Source organism: Myzus persicae, unplaced genomic scaffold (genome assembly GCF_001856785.1).
Source record: "Myzus persicae strain clone G006 unplaced genomic scaffold, MPER_G0061.0, whole genome shotgun sequence".
NCBI lineage: Eukaryota > Metazoa > Arthropoda > Insecta > Hemiptera > Aphididae > Myzus > Myzus persicae.
Genome location: NW_019104455.1, coordinates 690,159 through 706,969, shown reverse-complemented (window position 1 = coordinate 706,969; position 16,811 = coordinate 690,159). Strand labels below are relative to the sequence as shown.

Sequence of the window (16,811 nt, the reverse complement as noted above, 5' to 3'; positions counted from 1 at the left end):
TTTTTTTTTAGTTTTTATGAAATAGGTTTGGTAGGGTAGGCGTTTGGGGGGTATAAGGGTGTAGTCCCCACGGATCTGCGTCCTCTGCATAATTTTAGCACCCCCAGTGTTTGGTCAATAGTTACACCTATGACGTACGCTCGGAGTGTTGCCGCAGATTGAGCGAACGACCGCGCCTCACCAAACCACTAGTCTTTTATAATCGCCTTACACTGCTTAAACATTAATTTATAACTGGCACAAATGTTGGTCTCAAAAAATGTGCTGTTAGAATTTGTATAGGTTTTTTTCTGACTTCCACTTTGTACATTAAATTTTTAAATTCTCTAATAGATCGTATATTCGTAAAAATTCTTTGGAATTACGTTCGTACGAAGCGGACGGCTGTTACCGGTATAACGGACTTAGCTCTCAGATGGCAGAGTTCCAGTGACTTCTGTGTTCCGCAAGGCGAGCACCTAATGGCTGCTCGTCTGGCGTGCTGCTATTAAAGTCCGTCAATGCCTACAGTCCGAACCTGGGTCCGATTACTCGGTGGCGTCAACGACGTGGAGTAACATACAAATTTATTAGAATTTATTATTTGAATGCTCATCTGTGTTAATGTTCATTGCGTTTAATGACTCATCATTATTGTTTCAGTTATTTTCAATCATAAATCTTTAAAACAACCAATCGTGATTATAACTTGGGACTTGGTGCCATATTATGTAACTGGTCTCAAAACAATTTTCGTTACATATTTGTCCTAGTAATTTTACCGACCACTGCTTTGTACTTTCAATTTTTAAATTCTTAGGAACTGCATTAGTGATTGTTTATTTGTGAGGGATACTTATTATTTTCTGAACCTTCGTCTATGACATATCGTGTAAATATAAAATTCTTACAAACAACCCTTGGCACTTAGATTTCCCTAATATCCTCTCGTAAATCGATGATTTGTATTTATTGAGATACTATGGATACTTCGTGAAATATACTTCAAATCGTTATAAATTATCGTTCTAATATTTAGTATACCACGTATGAAGCTAAGAAGGGCATAATCATAATATGAGATTTCTAAAGATTATTAAATTACCTGAAATAGCAAATAGGAGATAAATATTATTATAATGTGGGTATTTCCATCCATTCCGAAGTAAAAAATACCAAAGTATATATTGATTAATATTATAGATAGGTAATAAGTAAGTTACTTGTAGATCTTGAATCCTTTGTTTTTCATCACCGCGTCGAATCATTTCTACATAATAATGATTATTTTAGATACATATTTGTTTAATATTCAAAAATATTAATATTAGATAGGTATTCGCCATATTATTATGAAACAACTACCTTCCAACTCGGTCAATCTATTTTCCAATTGCAGATTTATTTCTATCACTTTTTGAAACTGTTCAATGTCAATAATACCGGGTACAGCTGCCGGGTCTAAATGGACTCGAACACTTGCGTTGATAGATTTCTCACTCACGCTTACCTAATGCATAAGAATAAATAATAATCACATTATATTTTATGGTACCAACCACCTACATCGAATAGATGTATCGTTCGACCCTGTATTATTATTAAAACATTTTACCAATTTCTTTGGCATGTTCTTCCGTGCGTCATAAAACGATTCAATCAGATGTCTCATGTGTAAAAATGCCAACATCCCGACAACACTAACACGTACGACTCCTATGATGGAACAATTAAACTCATAAGTCATAATATTCGCAATGCAAATGCTTATAAAGTCAGAACTGAATATAATAACACTCGAATAAACTAAATTGCAATTTACACATTGTGTACAGGTATGGTATACGTTGTTAGGTTTTCTTATTCCAGCCAGGAGACAAATAGTATAATTATTTTTAATCTCCTATGCGGTATGAGGAACGTGATGGTATAACATTTTCAAGACTTTTGATCCAACGAATTTTTTAATCGACATTAATTTTAAAAAAAATAATAAAAATCTAAAATTATATATACCTACCTATAACTTGTTCAACATAATCATTGAACATAATGAATCAAAATATTATGAAAGTTTTCTGATTTAATTCTATTATGCCTATAAATGGCGCATAATTCAAAAATTGTGTGATACATAGATATTACTAATATAATTCAGTGAAAATTGTATGTAACTTCTTTTTACTGTTTTTTTTAGAGTTCCACTAGAAATAAAATTGATTTCAATTTTTTCTAACTATAAAACTTATACTCATAGGTCCTTGGTTTTTCCTGACACCTTAAAAACTATTAGGAACATTTTACTTTTGATCCTCCAGAGTACCTATTAGATTCACTTTCCTAATTTTCATTTCGAGTCTGCGGGCGCCCATGCCCCCCTTCCCATTTTTATTTTTAATATTGAATACTAACAAGTTTTTTTAAAAAAAATTTTATTTTGATTCTTAAAATTAATTTGCCTGCGGGCGCCGATGCCCCCCTTCAAATTTTTTTTCTATTATTTAATCCTAGTTCAATTTTTCAAAAACATTTTTTTATTTTTGATAACCATATACTGCATTATAAAAATTCATTATTACATGTTCTAACTATTGTAAATAAAGCTATGAGTTTAGGAATACTGATATTGTAGACTGCAGTAGAGTATTGCCATAGTCGACTGAAATAATCGTAATTTTCAGCGATTCTATTAAATCTATTTGTTAAATTAATATAAATAATTTGGATTTTTTATACGGTTTATACCATTATTTTATTTTGGTAGATTTATTTATCAGGTCTACAAAATAAAAAATAAATATTGGAAATCATTATAAAAAAGGATTCCAAGGAAAAAATATCACCTGTGAACAATTTAAATACCGAGGACTCCTAACCGAAAGATTGTGTGTTTTCAACTTTCAACTAACTATTGTTGTGTGTTCTGTGAATTGCTGTCCAATTTTAGGTTAATAGTTGATAGGTACTGTTGATCTTGATACAGAGAAATGAGGACATAATTGATGTTAAATTTATCATATTTTCATGGACTACTGCTACATTCTACAAAATAAAATTAAACTTAGTAAGTAATCAATTATTATATAGGAGTTGTATTACCTACTAAGTTTGATCTTTTTAATTATGTAATACGGACTATACATAAGAGACCAACATATATGCCATCAAACACGATAATAGAACAATTACGCCTTTTAAAGGGATAAGATACAGGTGTAATTAATCTATAAGGTAAAAAATCAATGCATATAATTTGTAGCTTTATTTTTTTATTTTAATTAATATAAAGAATAATAAAATTCATAATGTATTTTAATAATACAACTAAAAACTAATTAATAATAAAAGTTTAAAGTAAATAATTAATGTACAAATGATATCGTTTAAATAAAATGATATTGTAAAAAGGTATAAGATTTGAAATGCTTGTTTGTAATGGAATGCTTTATTTAATAATATTATCATAAACATTTCTCGTATTATACCTTATTAAAATCTCTAAAAATTAAAACATAAATACAAAGACTGAAAATATAATAATTTGTTTTTCATTTATACATAATACATAAATAGATAATAATTTTTTAACAAGATTAAAAAATTTACTAAAGCTCGAAAATTGTTCCTAAAATGAAAATGAAAATGAATGTACAATAAAAGTAGTAAACAATGAGAGTATAAGTTCGGCGTTTGTTTTTTCTTTTTTATTAAATTTAGTTTTTTTTTTTTTAAATAAAGCAATTCTATTTTTTTTTTTGAAGTCGAATGTACAAAAAACATGCTAAATATAATATATATAATAATAAGGGCACACTATATTAAAATATTATCAACATTATATTTAAACTTTAATGATCACAGTAGCAACGTTTGTGATTTATATAAATTATAATATATAAATTACAGTCGCGGTAGACGAATCTATATTATAAATATTGTTTGCACTAGTCTATAGCCAAAAGTGTCGGTATAAAAAACAAATGCGCCTAATCAAGTAAAATATCATATAAAAAGAACATTTTTGTTGTATTATAACGAATCGATGTGTAAAATGACCACACCGATCTAAAAACTTATAATGATAGTTATTATTTAATTTTTTTCTATTTTTTATTTTTATTTTATTATTTATATAAGTCTAGTACCCGTACATGAGAAAATTCGTCAATACAATTGAAATGTTTATCTAAACATACCTATCTATATTATTTTCCTACTACCTCAATCTATGTAATGTACGAACTGATCCTCGTAATATTGATTATCGTTTTTATAGAATGAAATAAAAATACATTCACGATGTGGTAGAAATAGGTACTACAAAAAAGTATAGTCATAATACTCGTGTTTAAATAAAATGATTTATTTTTGTCATATTGATTAAACGAACATTTTATAAATATATAATTTAGAAGATATACGTCGAAAAGAATTATTATTATAACCAAATTATCAGGTTAAGCTAATAATATTATTTATTACTAACTGTGGTTAAAAGGCACTTATTTAGACCCAAGATTATAGATTGCTTTACAAAATGTTTTTCCAATATTATATGCATTGGTCAATTCATAACAAATCAAATACCCACTATTCAGTAAGACGTTTTTAAAGTTTCAAAACAAAAAATGCATGGATTTTTTTCATATCTAATCCACGAGAAAATATTTTGAGAAAAAAAAGATAAAAATAAAATGTGAAAACCGTGACTTGTAATCGTGTTCATATAAATTTTTTTCCTGTAAGTACTCAGCTTAAAACGCAATGTACTTACTGTGAAGTAACTTCAATAACTATAAATGTATTTGCAAACAGTTTTAAGTATCTATTTTAATACCTATATAGTATACGATTGAATTAAGAAAATTTAAGAAGTTATAGACCATATTATGTTTGATGAAATATTTGTTTGAATAAAAATATCAGAAACAACTAAGTATATAGGTAGGTACTAAACGTTAACGATTTTATTATATATAAAATATAAAATTAAAAAAACAGTTATGTAAAATAATAATAGTTAAAAAAGTTAAATCCTATTGTCCCTTGTTTCAGCCCACACAAACATAATAGGTTATAAACAGTATATTAAATTAAATATTCCTACAGAAAAATTATTATTCATTCCGATTCGTAATTGAACGTTAACGATAATTGTAAATGATAACGTTGAAAAAACAGTTATAAGTACCTATACACATGAAGATTACTTTTTAATTTAGTATTTGTGAAGAAAAATTTAATGTCAGCTTCTTATTTGTCAACATTGACAGATTAAGCTAGATAAAGTTTTAATTATTGTTTTTATTTTTTAGATTAAAAATCTATTTTTTAGTAACTTGTAATTTGTATAATATACAATCTAATAAAATAGTTGATTAAAACTATGTGACATTATTGGTGTTCGAATGAAATGAGAACATATTTTTCCACATACATAATAAAACGGTACACTCAATTTTATCTTTTATTATAATAATTATTATACATGTTTTTTTTAGAATTTTTTGATATTATAACGTTTTAAAATTATCCTTGTTATCGGAGTTTATTGGTCCCAATAAAAAAAGAAAAAGAAAAAAAAAGTATTCTATTATGAAAAATAATATGTTTTTATTTTAGTCTTATATTTGATTGTTTAATTTTCAAACTAATTTTGGTCACTGTGCGCGCCGGAAAACTTTCAGGGATACGGTTTACAGATTAAAATAAGAAAATATATTTCATATAAATGAAATGAGTTTCTGAAACTTATCGATTTCAAAATGTAAAATAAAAACAAACTGGGTGGATGTTGATTATATTAAGGGTTTGGATTCGTCGTTATTATTATTCTTCGTTTGAACACCGAGTAAATGTTTTTAATTATTGCTTTTTCAAATCACTATCAAATAAAGTAAAATAAATCTTGAAGAATGTTTACGCTCTGCCACATAAATAAATATAATTTCAATAAATAACAGATTATTTGATTAAAACTATTTCTAACATCTATAAGCTCAATTTGTTTTTACCAACTACAACATATTAATATAATAATATCCATGTACTCGTAACCCTAAGAATGTATAAAATTCGAATTAATTAAGCCTAAAGAAATCACCAGTTGTTATATAAAAGAAACTAATAACTAAAATCAATTTTATATTAAAGTGTTTACGAGAGATATTAAGTGATTTACACTAAATTACTGACAAAGCATATTGTAACATTTTATTGTTAGAATAATTAAATATATTTATAATATTAATTCAAGTATGGTTTTTTGTATTAAATAGACATAGAAAAATAGTGTTTTAGATTTATTCAACGATAATTATATTTAATAATAATGTATTATATTAAATTTTATTGTGCATTAGCCTAAAATTAGGTTCCTTCTTAAGATGCTTCAGACAAGGGTTCTCATAAAAATATTAATTTTCGTCTAAATAGTATTATTATTGTTATTATTATTATTATTATTATTTATTATGTTAGTTTTTGTCATTCAACAACCAATAATGTGGTCCACGTCATCGAAAGGATAAAGTTACCAAATAAAGCTTATTATAAGTCAAACGGATATGTGTGTACATTAATTTTGCGTGACTGTATGAAATTTATTTTGATCCTTAATAAAATAATAACATTGGTCGGGTGATCTATGAAAAGGAGACGTTTTGATAGTTGTTTAAAACGTTTAAACTTGTTCTTCTAAGGCCGGAAACTGTTGTCTGTGCGTCTGGACTTTTAAAAGGTACACCAACTGGTCCAGCTTCTTGTCCATAATGGATAGCTAAAACATAAAACAAGGATGAAAAATGTATTGAATTTCTAAGTAATCCAGTATACAAATTATAAAATAACGCTCATATAGTGTTTGAAACTTTGGAATGATTCTACCCCCTCTGAGACTGACCCATGCCATTGTGTAAATAGTGGATACGGCCAATCAAATGATTTATTTTCGAAGTTTTTAATGTCTAGTTCAGAGGTTCCCAAACCTTTTTATTGTACGACCTATTTTGAAAATTTTTTAAAATATGGCGACCCACAATATCAATGAATGACCTTTTTTTTTTTTTTACCATACAACAGAAAATTAAACTATTTTATTAAATTGTATGTAATTACGAAAAAAAAGTATAACAAGTATAATATATAGTATTTGACACGGCCGCTGGTAAACTCGTAATTGTCATACTCACAGATAAGGATTGACGATAAAACTGAATTTGAACTTTGAACATCAACAAAAAGTAATAGATGATTATATTTTTGTATTATTTAAAAAAATAGCGCGACCCACTAAAAGTATAATCGCGACCCACAGTTTGGGAACCTCTGGTCTAGTGAACTACATTTTACCTGCTGTTCTAGCCTATACAAACGAGCACCAATTGTCATAGGCTTAACATTGCCTGAGTGATCAATTCCTGCCAGGTAGCTGCCTGGCTTTCCTAGCTTTTGATCTAACCTTCTTTGCAATTCCTGAAAAAAACCAATTGATAATTATGACACCAGCGTTCGCTTGGAAAGTACATATTATATACCAATCGATGAGCGTCCAAGCCTGCGTTGGGTGCTGGTAACATGCCGTCCAACACACGGAGTATGTAGGCCAATATTATACCAGAACTAGGTGGTGGTCCCGTATGTATTGTGTGTCCACTTTTCAATTTAACGGGAAAAGATTCTTCGATTTCAACACTGATAACATGACATCTGGTTTTATAATCGACTTTTAATACTAATTAAAAATTAAAAATTTCGTTTACAACATTTTATAAACTAAATTTCTAGCTTTAATACAATAAATTAAAAATCACAGAAATCAATGAACTAAATAAGCTACTCACTCATAATTAGCCAAATGTTCTTTGGTTATTATACTTTTTACTTTTTTTAAGTCTTCTAAAACTAGAGACGTCAACGAACCATTATAAATGGCATCCACGCCTTCTTTCGCTATTATTCTCAGTGTTTCTGCTAATTTAGGTAATTTGTAAATTTGTCCAGGAGTCTTTACACCACTAGATTCTTCATCGTAGAACAATTCTCTAAAAATTTACAATAAAACTGAATTTCATTAAATCAAAAAAATTAAAAGTAGAAACATTTGTTGTTCCTTTGTTTTGTTTACTTTTTTTATTTACCCAAGTATTAACAACTACTTCACAGATCACCTTTCTATAACATTTAACTTAATAACTATCTTAGCCATTATTATTAGATACCTAAGTAGTCCATGATGGCGTCAACTCGAACATATTTTTATTATAGGTAGCATATACACCGTATACTCACAACCCACATATACCCTTCAAAACACCATTGTATTAGGTAGTTGTATACCTATATACATATACAGTATATACTATATGTACTTGAAACTTTAACGTATAAGCTATAGGCATAAAAGTATAAAACAAAAAAATGTTACTATACATACATAGATTTTATTGTACCTTAGCGATGGGTCATTTTTAATCATGTCTTGGTTATTCTTCATGTTTGTCTCTAGACGTTCACTGATATCTATGCCGTTTTCGCATAGTTGTATAGCTGGCTCGAATAACGATTCCCATGGAACACCGCCACCGTATAAGTTATATATAGCCGAGTAGCCTTTTAAAGCACCTGGAACCGCAATTGCCAATCCTCCTGCAGATATTTTATTAATTTGAAATATTTTTGTTTAAACAATAAACACATCGATTTTATTTTGTGGATATGGTTTAGTTCCTTGGAGCATAAATAATTTTACTTGCGTTTATCATCCGTATTTATAAAACTCACTGTTCTCCGATATCACGCATATGTTTAACAGAAAATTAAAAATAAAGTTTACAATTGATCCTTTGCTGCCCTAATACGTACCGTAAATAGATTTTTCGGGGTTTGTAACAAACATTGAAGTACTTGCTGCTGCTGGAGCTGTTTCGCGTGCATTGATCGTGATTACTTTTTTGGTTGTTGCATTGTATATGCTCATTAAAAAACCTCCACCAATTCCCAAGTATTCTGGACATAGAACACCATCACATAGCATTGTAGCTATAGCGGCATCTACGGCATTTCCACCCTTTGACATAACATCCCTTTTGCAAAACAATTGGAATCGTGCAAATCAAATGTGAACAATTTATGGTTGTTTTTAGAAAACAATACTAGTATAAGTAACAGAGCATTAAATATATTAAAAATCGAAATGTTGGCAATATTTTTGTTATTTAGGTAATAATAGGGTAATTTAATAATTTTATTACACTCCGATTTGTGAACACGGGCCACCGTTGCATACGATTCCAACTTTATTGTACAACCCCGCCGTCATATTCGACTGCAGTGGTACTTGAAATTCCGGATCATCGATTTTGTGGTCGGTGACATGTGATTCTGGATATAAGACTAAGAACGAAACTATGGCTGTCAGTATTATCAGTACTACTAAAAAAATGCAAGGTTTTGATTGAAATCTGAAGAAAAACAATCAATATCGTTCCAGTGTGAGTCTTATTAATAATAATAACAATCGAAATTAAAAATATTTCAGTTATTATATATACTACTGACTGTGTGAATGGTTCGACGTATGATGAGTTTCCGACCTCGTTGAACGAGACAGCTATCAACATGCTTGACGGTGGACATCCTAATTCCTTGTCGGAGATTCTGTTGGCAGAGTTGTGCTCAGAGGATTCCTGATGGTCGTATACCACCAAGAATGAAACGACGACAGTCAGTATCACCAGTCCTACTCGAACAAGACGACTGTTTCTGATTAGAAAAAAACAATATCGGACTAAACGCAAAAACTATGATAGCGACTTGGGGGGGGGGGGATTAACTCCATATGGTGGAAATTATCTGGCTCGACTTTATTTACCAATGTAGGTAAAGTACAATGTGTTCCCGATATAAGGTACCAATATATATATATTAGCATATATCAGCATACCTTGAATTGAAATGGAGTTTTCGAGAGGTGATAGGGAGTACTTGAGTACAAATGTTCAGGTAAATTATTTAAAATGTTTAACTCTCTCAGTACGCGAGTACTCAATATAAGTTACTTTTTTTTAGTGGCAAGTCCAATTTTTTCTACTGCTTAGGGTAGAGTAATTTTGTTTGAACATTTTATGTAGGAAAAGGTTTTTTCTTATTATAAAATTGGTAAAGTACAATATGATCAAATTTTATACTTAAATGAATTAAATTTGATTTTAAGGGCATTGTAAACGGACAACTATTTCAACCAAAATGTTTCAATCTTTTGTTAATCACGCGATACAACTTCTGAAAACTGATATAAATTCGTTAATATGTCTATTTAAGATCAAGCAGGCCACTTTTTAATATTTTATTCCTCAATTCCAATAATTGCTATTTGAATACTTAAAATTTAAATGTTGGTTATTAGAAAATTAAATTAAATATCAAAAAATGTGGGATGACCGATCTCAAGTGAACATATTCATACTAGTTTTTAAAAGTCATATCCCTTTATCAGGTCTATCAGTAGGATTGCAAAATTTTGCAAATAGCAAATTAAAAAATATGAGGGATAACTCGATTGTAAAATGAACATTGTAAAAATTATAATAGACCCAAGTCTGTGGAAAAACATTGGACTTGTAATTTTTTTTAAAGTAAATTGTTTTGCGCATGTGCGTACCAAGAGAGTTACAAATTTGAAATTTGCCCGCAAATGTGTATGTAGGTACTCTTTTCACCTCCCGAAAGCCTCTTTTCAATCCAAGGTCATACAGCTGAAACATAAGGTCGTACTTCGTCGTGAACACACTGTATAATAAATTGTATTTAATTCTACTGCCATATGGGCATATGGCTATGCTGCAAAGTGTATGACACACATAATTTTAAAAAGAAATTGTATAATTACAATTAGTTACAACTTACTAACTACCTATGTGATGTAATTATTTACGTGCAACTGTGAACAATAGGTGCCTGTACAGTGTACATTTAAATTTGAATGAGAAAATAAATAAATATTATTTAAGTATCCCACTCCCGCAATGATATGTTTAAGTAGAAAGAGTAAGTTTCTATTAGAATCAAAAATTGTAAAATCCGTTTATATGACTGTTATATTATGTAGTGAAATTAAATTGCTTTACTTAAATAGTAAATCTAATCGAAAATTAATGGTTAAATAGCTATAATAACACTTATATAGGATAATATACAAAAATTAAGTATTTCGGTTACCTTGGATCTGGAAATTGTAATTATGAGTGATCGAAAAATACCACAAAATTTAAGAATTACGTATTGTTATCGAACCCTTTTTGGTATGAAAATTGTACTACTTTAGTACAGATGTTTGATTCCAGATACGATGAAAACTTTTCTTTTAAAGTACTATTATTTTTATTTAAGAATGATTTATATCCATTTAATTTTAGAGACAAGAAATATTCAACAGCCTATAGTAATATTGTTATAAGTAATTGTTCAACATGAAAAAGTAGGTTAACGTACAAATAAAATCTGGGGATGATGGTCATAATACTTAGTACATTACAAAACTAATTAGTTCTTAGGTAAGTGGTAGTATATTTTTTTTTAAATTTAATAATAATAAAATCAACTTACAAAGTCATAAGCATTATATTTGGCCTTTTATTGTACAGACTTAAATTTGGAGGCGAAAAGTTAAAAGCAGTACGAACACACGTGCGGTGACTATACTACTTTATCTTCTTCTGAGCGTATTGGTCGAACAAATATTATAATCTGAAAAACAATAATCTTAGTAAATGGAAACGATGTTGGTGCTCTAACATACAATTCTGGGTCTAGTCCAATCGGGTAATTTATAATAATGAGATTCATGTTCATATTTCCGAAATGAATAAATAAATAAATAAATAAATAATATAATAAATAAATAAACCTACTAAACGTCGAGTAAATATTTTTGTCAAGAACAAACCAATCGAAAACCTAATCTAAAGACGATTGGTGACTACCAGTATAAATGTAATACCTATTTATGTGTATATTGAAATAAGTTCTTCAGATTCATGTGACGTAAATGTTTTGTATTGTGTAATAAGGCAATTTAAAAACTTACATAAGTAGGAGTTAGAAGTACAAATATAATTAATAACACCTATTTAAGTATATTATAATAAAACACTTCAAATAGTTGCGTTCATAACTATCGATTATTGAATATCGATAATAATTCTCGATATAATAATTTAACATTCAGAATATAACAAATAATTATTTGTATCTTGTATTTAATATTTACTATTATTATGATTTCACAAAAAGCAAAAGAAATAATAAAAATAATAAGGTAATAAAATTGTTATAAAAATATGTTCGGAATAAAATTATAAATATTATGTAAATTATTAGTAGGTATATGGGTCCTGCTATATCCATATTATTGTTAAATCTATTGCTTATTAACTTAAACATAAATTTAATAAAGTAATAATTTGAACAAAATTGTTCAGAAAAGTATAGTATAACGCAGGTTGAGAATTAAAGTATGTTGACTTGACTTGTTAGTTGTTAGATATTAAAACATTTACCAAAGCCAAATTCCCATTTTAAACTATTCTAATCGTGTGATTAATAATTATAACTTTTTTTTTGTTTTTTGACGATAGATAAATCGTTGAAAAAATATTTAAATGTTTGTTGATTTCCACACAGGTAATTATAATTAATATGTAGGTAAGTACTTGATTAAAAATACTGACTTATAAACATCAAATGCAATATATTTACGAGTGATGCGTCAATAATTACTTATATCCGTGTCATATATCAACTCTATACTACTTAATATAACCATGTTTTAATAGTGCTGTGCTATCAATTAATTTAACATTTACTTAGTCTAGTATGGTGTAACGGAACTTTGAAACTAACAATAGAAATGTGTTCAAGACGTGCAGGAAGTCGAGTTTGCATGAAAGAGAGATTAGAGAGAAAATATAGTTGGGACCTGTACCTGTGTCGGACTAGAGAGTCTAAGCCAATCTAGAATGAATGAGAAGCCATGAGGTGCCTGAGGGGTGTATAAGGTTATGTGTAACTCACAGCTAGCAGAAATATCCTCTGGACTCTCTCAGACATAGCAGAGGTATACGCGGAATCAAAATCCTCAGGTACACTGCCATTTTCTAAGATGTTCTGAATTAGTGGGGGTTAAGTTATCAAGGGGGACCTGATTTTTTAGTACTATGCACTATTTAATCATTAAAAGTATAGTTTATAATTTATGTTATTATAAATATTGAAAAAAGATCGTGTGGGAATCAGTGGGGTAGCCAGGGTTTTGCAATGTGGGAGTGCTTAACCATAAATTAAACTAAGTTTCTTACAGTTTTCGTATATAAATAATACATTTATAAGTGGAAAAAATGCCAATGCAGGGGCTTAAACGCACAAAACCCCACCTATTGGCCACACCACTAGTGGGGATCTATCTCCCTCACACCTCCCCCAGTTTGACCCCAACGGGGTCGAATATGACTGCACTAGAGTACTTTTGAGGGCAAAACTAGGTTTAACTCATGTCACAATACAAATGGAATTTTAAGGAGAATTATGTGATTGATAAGGAAAACTGATGGGAAAACAACGCATACGTTTGAAGATCATAGTGGAACATTTGGGGATATTATTTTATAGCCCCAGAAACTCTCCTAAAATTACTAACCGATGTCACTGGTTGTTAAGGTTAGGTAACAATTTAATATATTTATGAATAGTAGAAGGTGAATAATATATTATCTTGATGTTTTTATTTTGCTAAACTCAAGGTTTTCAAACGAGTTTTCTTATTTAATCATCTACCAAGCATATATCGTTTTAGATTCTGAACGGAGTGATGAATGTATTGATTTTAAAATTATATGTGCTTTTTTTCCTGTGTACACGATAAATAGTCGAAATAAAGTCAAATTACATTTTTATGAGCTTTTGAAGTTTAAATTTTCACGACATTGTACAATTTACACCATATGTTTATTTTATCATTTTGTATACTTGATAACATTTTCAAAATACTTTAACTTGTTTTGAGCTTTTTACAGACATTTTCAATTTTCAAGTTTTCAATAAAATTGTATAAACTCATCGAAATACTTACTTATACCTGAGTTCGTGATTATGAATACAAATTAATATCGTTTAGCTTAGAAGAATTATGGTTATGGATTATGACTTTTCAGAAGTTAGATGGTTTCAGAGATATCTCGGATTCGTGGAATTGTGTCCATCCTTGATGGTTTGGGCAATTGACAATGCTTATTAGTTATTCGTTATTCCACTACGTAGGTATAGTTTTTAAGAATTCGTAGTTACATAACATATTCTGTTATTTTGCAATAGCCACGAGATACATAACATTAATACATTATTATAACACTAGCATATATAGTTAAGTTTAAAAGTTAATTTTTTTAAACTTATTAACTTAACTAGTGAGTTTATTTTCTAATAAACCTTTTAACTTAATTAGTTTATTCGGTAGATGAAATAACTTAGTTTTTCACAGGTGATTCAAAAATAAAAATGATCTATCGAGTTAAAAAAAAAATTGAAATATTGTTCGTTTATACTTAAATATTAACATAAAAATAAAAATCGTCCAATACCATAATAACACTAACATTTCTGTTATTTTTCTTGACAAAATAATTTTGTATATGGATATATTTTAGTAGATTAGATAGGCCTAAAGCTATACACAATATTATTACATAATATTATGTTTCAAGTACAAATAACAATCATCGATAGGAAAAATTCGGTTAGCAACCTTCGGATCTTAGAAATTGGAAAAAAATGCTAAAATTAAATTATCGTATAAATAAAGTTGTATGTACGAGTCAAATATTATGAACTATAGTACACTTGTATTTACCAGGAGATTTTTTTAAATAAAACTATAAATTATACAGAATGTTATGTGTAAAGAATTTTAACTATAAAGATAAATAAATACAATAGTGAGTGGCCCCTTGATGTACAATGGCATAGTATTTTCCATACACCTCGGCGCCACTGCTAAACATTATGATAAAAAATTCAATAAAATTGATTATTGTATTTTAGGAAACTAGATAATTCTCAAGAACGCAGTCACTCTTTATGTGATCTACATACAAATTTAAAAAAGTAGACAAACCTTTAACTTATCGATCTAGTGTTCTCTTAACTTAACTCAACTTAAGTTAATTATTTTCACTAACTTGCCCACCTTTGCCAGTATGAGTACATAACATTAAGAATTTCGTAGCCCATAACAGTACTTGCAATTTGAAACTTCTAAAGCAAATTATTATATATGTTACGGGCAAAGTGGAAAATTCGGACAATGTATACAATGCCCGAGAGATATTGGGCAATGTAAATTGTGAAGTATTTATACAAATAATCTGCATAATATATTATGTTTTTATTGTAAATTATTTATATTACATTATTATACATAATTAAATAATCATCAATATAACATAATATATAATATATTAATATTGTTTTTATTTTTTTTACAATAAATTACTATACTATTTATACTAATTAATTAAAATTAAAATTAAATTAAATTAAATTATTTATTTTATTTAAATAAATAAATATTTATTTAAGCACTGCACAATATAAACTGAGTGACAGTATATTACAACTAAAGTAAAACTGTACGTACCAAAATTATATGCGATAAGATATTTATCGGTTTCGTTATTGGAATATATAGTACATTCACAAAATGTCATTAGTGTTTAACCAAAGGATAGACGTAACATATAACTATTTATACTTTATAAGAAAAAAAAATAATATTAATATATTATATATTACTATGTCACTCAGTTTATATTATGCAGTGCTTAAATAAACATTTATTTATTTAAATAAAATAAATAATTTAATTTAATTTAATTTTAATTTTAATTAATTAGTATAAATAGTATAGTAGTTTATTGTAAAAAAATAATATTAATATATTATATTATGTTATATTGATGATTATTAATTATGTATAATAATGTAATATTAATAATTTGCAATAAAAACATAATATATTATGCAGATTATTTGTATATATACTTCACAATTTACATTGCCCAATATACTTCGGACATTGTATACAATGCCCGGTCACTGTATACAATGCCCGGGCATTGTATACATTGTCCGAATTTTCCACTGCGCCCGTAATACATATACAAATATGAAAACATCCAAATAATATTACTTTAATTTACAGGAACAATAGCTTTTAATTTCTATAGTTATATAATTTTTTATCAAATAAGGGTAGTGCAACCACTGGGTGACTCCACACATCACGTTTTCATGTAAATATTTTCTAATATCACATATTCTTATTGTCCCTAAAGGAACAGATTGTATATACTTTATAAAAAATAAATAAAATAATTTTGGAAATTGGTCTTTGATCAATTGACCCTGAAAAGTGTGCTCTTTGAGAAAAATAAAATTAACTAATTATCAAAACAAAAATTATTCTACATGATGCGAGTTTTTTCTGTAAGATATGTTTTTGTTTTAAAAACACAATTTCTCCGAAGTCCTTAAGCACTGGAGCAAATAGGGGGGAGGGGCTTGGGGGGAATTAGTCTCCCAAATTTCGGTCAAGTCCCCCCAGTTAAAAATCTAGTAATAAGTACTATGATTGTACTTATATTATAGCCTATGTGGAGGGGAGCTTGAGTCCCCCAAAAAATTTAGTCAATTTACACCTATGACCTTAAGTATTGTAATATGTTGTGTACTAATCAATAATCACACATTGAACTAACTCATTTTGCTGTAAAATATTGTTA

General features: G+C 28.3%; 1 protein-coding gene across 6 annotated transcripts; it reads right to left on the bottom strand.

Moving 5' to 3' along the window:
• Positions 1-4,601: 4,601 nt before the first annotated feature.
• On the bottom strand, positions 4,602-11,974 carry LOC111042295 (gamma-glutamyltranspeptidase 1-like). 6 transcript variants are annotated; one of them, XM_022326854.1, is made up of 10 exons: positions 11,889-11,974; positions 11,584-11,724; positions 9,538-9,741; positions 9,231-9,440; positions 8,842-9,062; positions 8,430-8,625; positions 7,821-8,021; positions 7,515-7,686; positions 7,330-7,452; positions 4,602-6,757 (listed from the first exon to the last, which is right to left on the bottom strand). In XM_022326854.1, exons 2-10 carry the CDS (start codon positions 11,595-11,597, stop codon positions 6,662-6,664), a joined length of 1,437 nt encoding a protein of 478 aa, XP_022182546.1. In that variant the 5' UTR covers positions 11,598-11,724; positions 11,889-11,974; the 3' UTR covers positions 4,602-6,661. The 6 variants fall into 6 exon arrangements, with proteins under 6 accessions (XP_022182546.1, XP_022182547.1, XP_022182545.1 ...); XM_022326855.1 differs by having other exon boundaries at positions 9,538-9,735; positions 11,777-11,950; XM_022326853.1 differs by having other exon boundaries at positions 11,777-11,949.
• Positions 11,975-16,811: the final 4,837 nt, after the last annotated feature.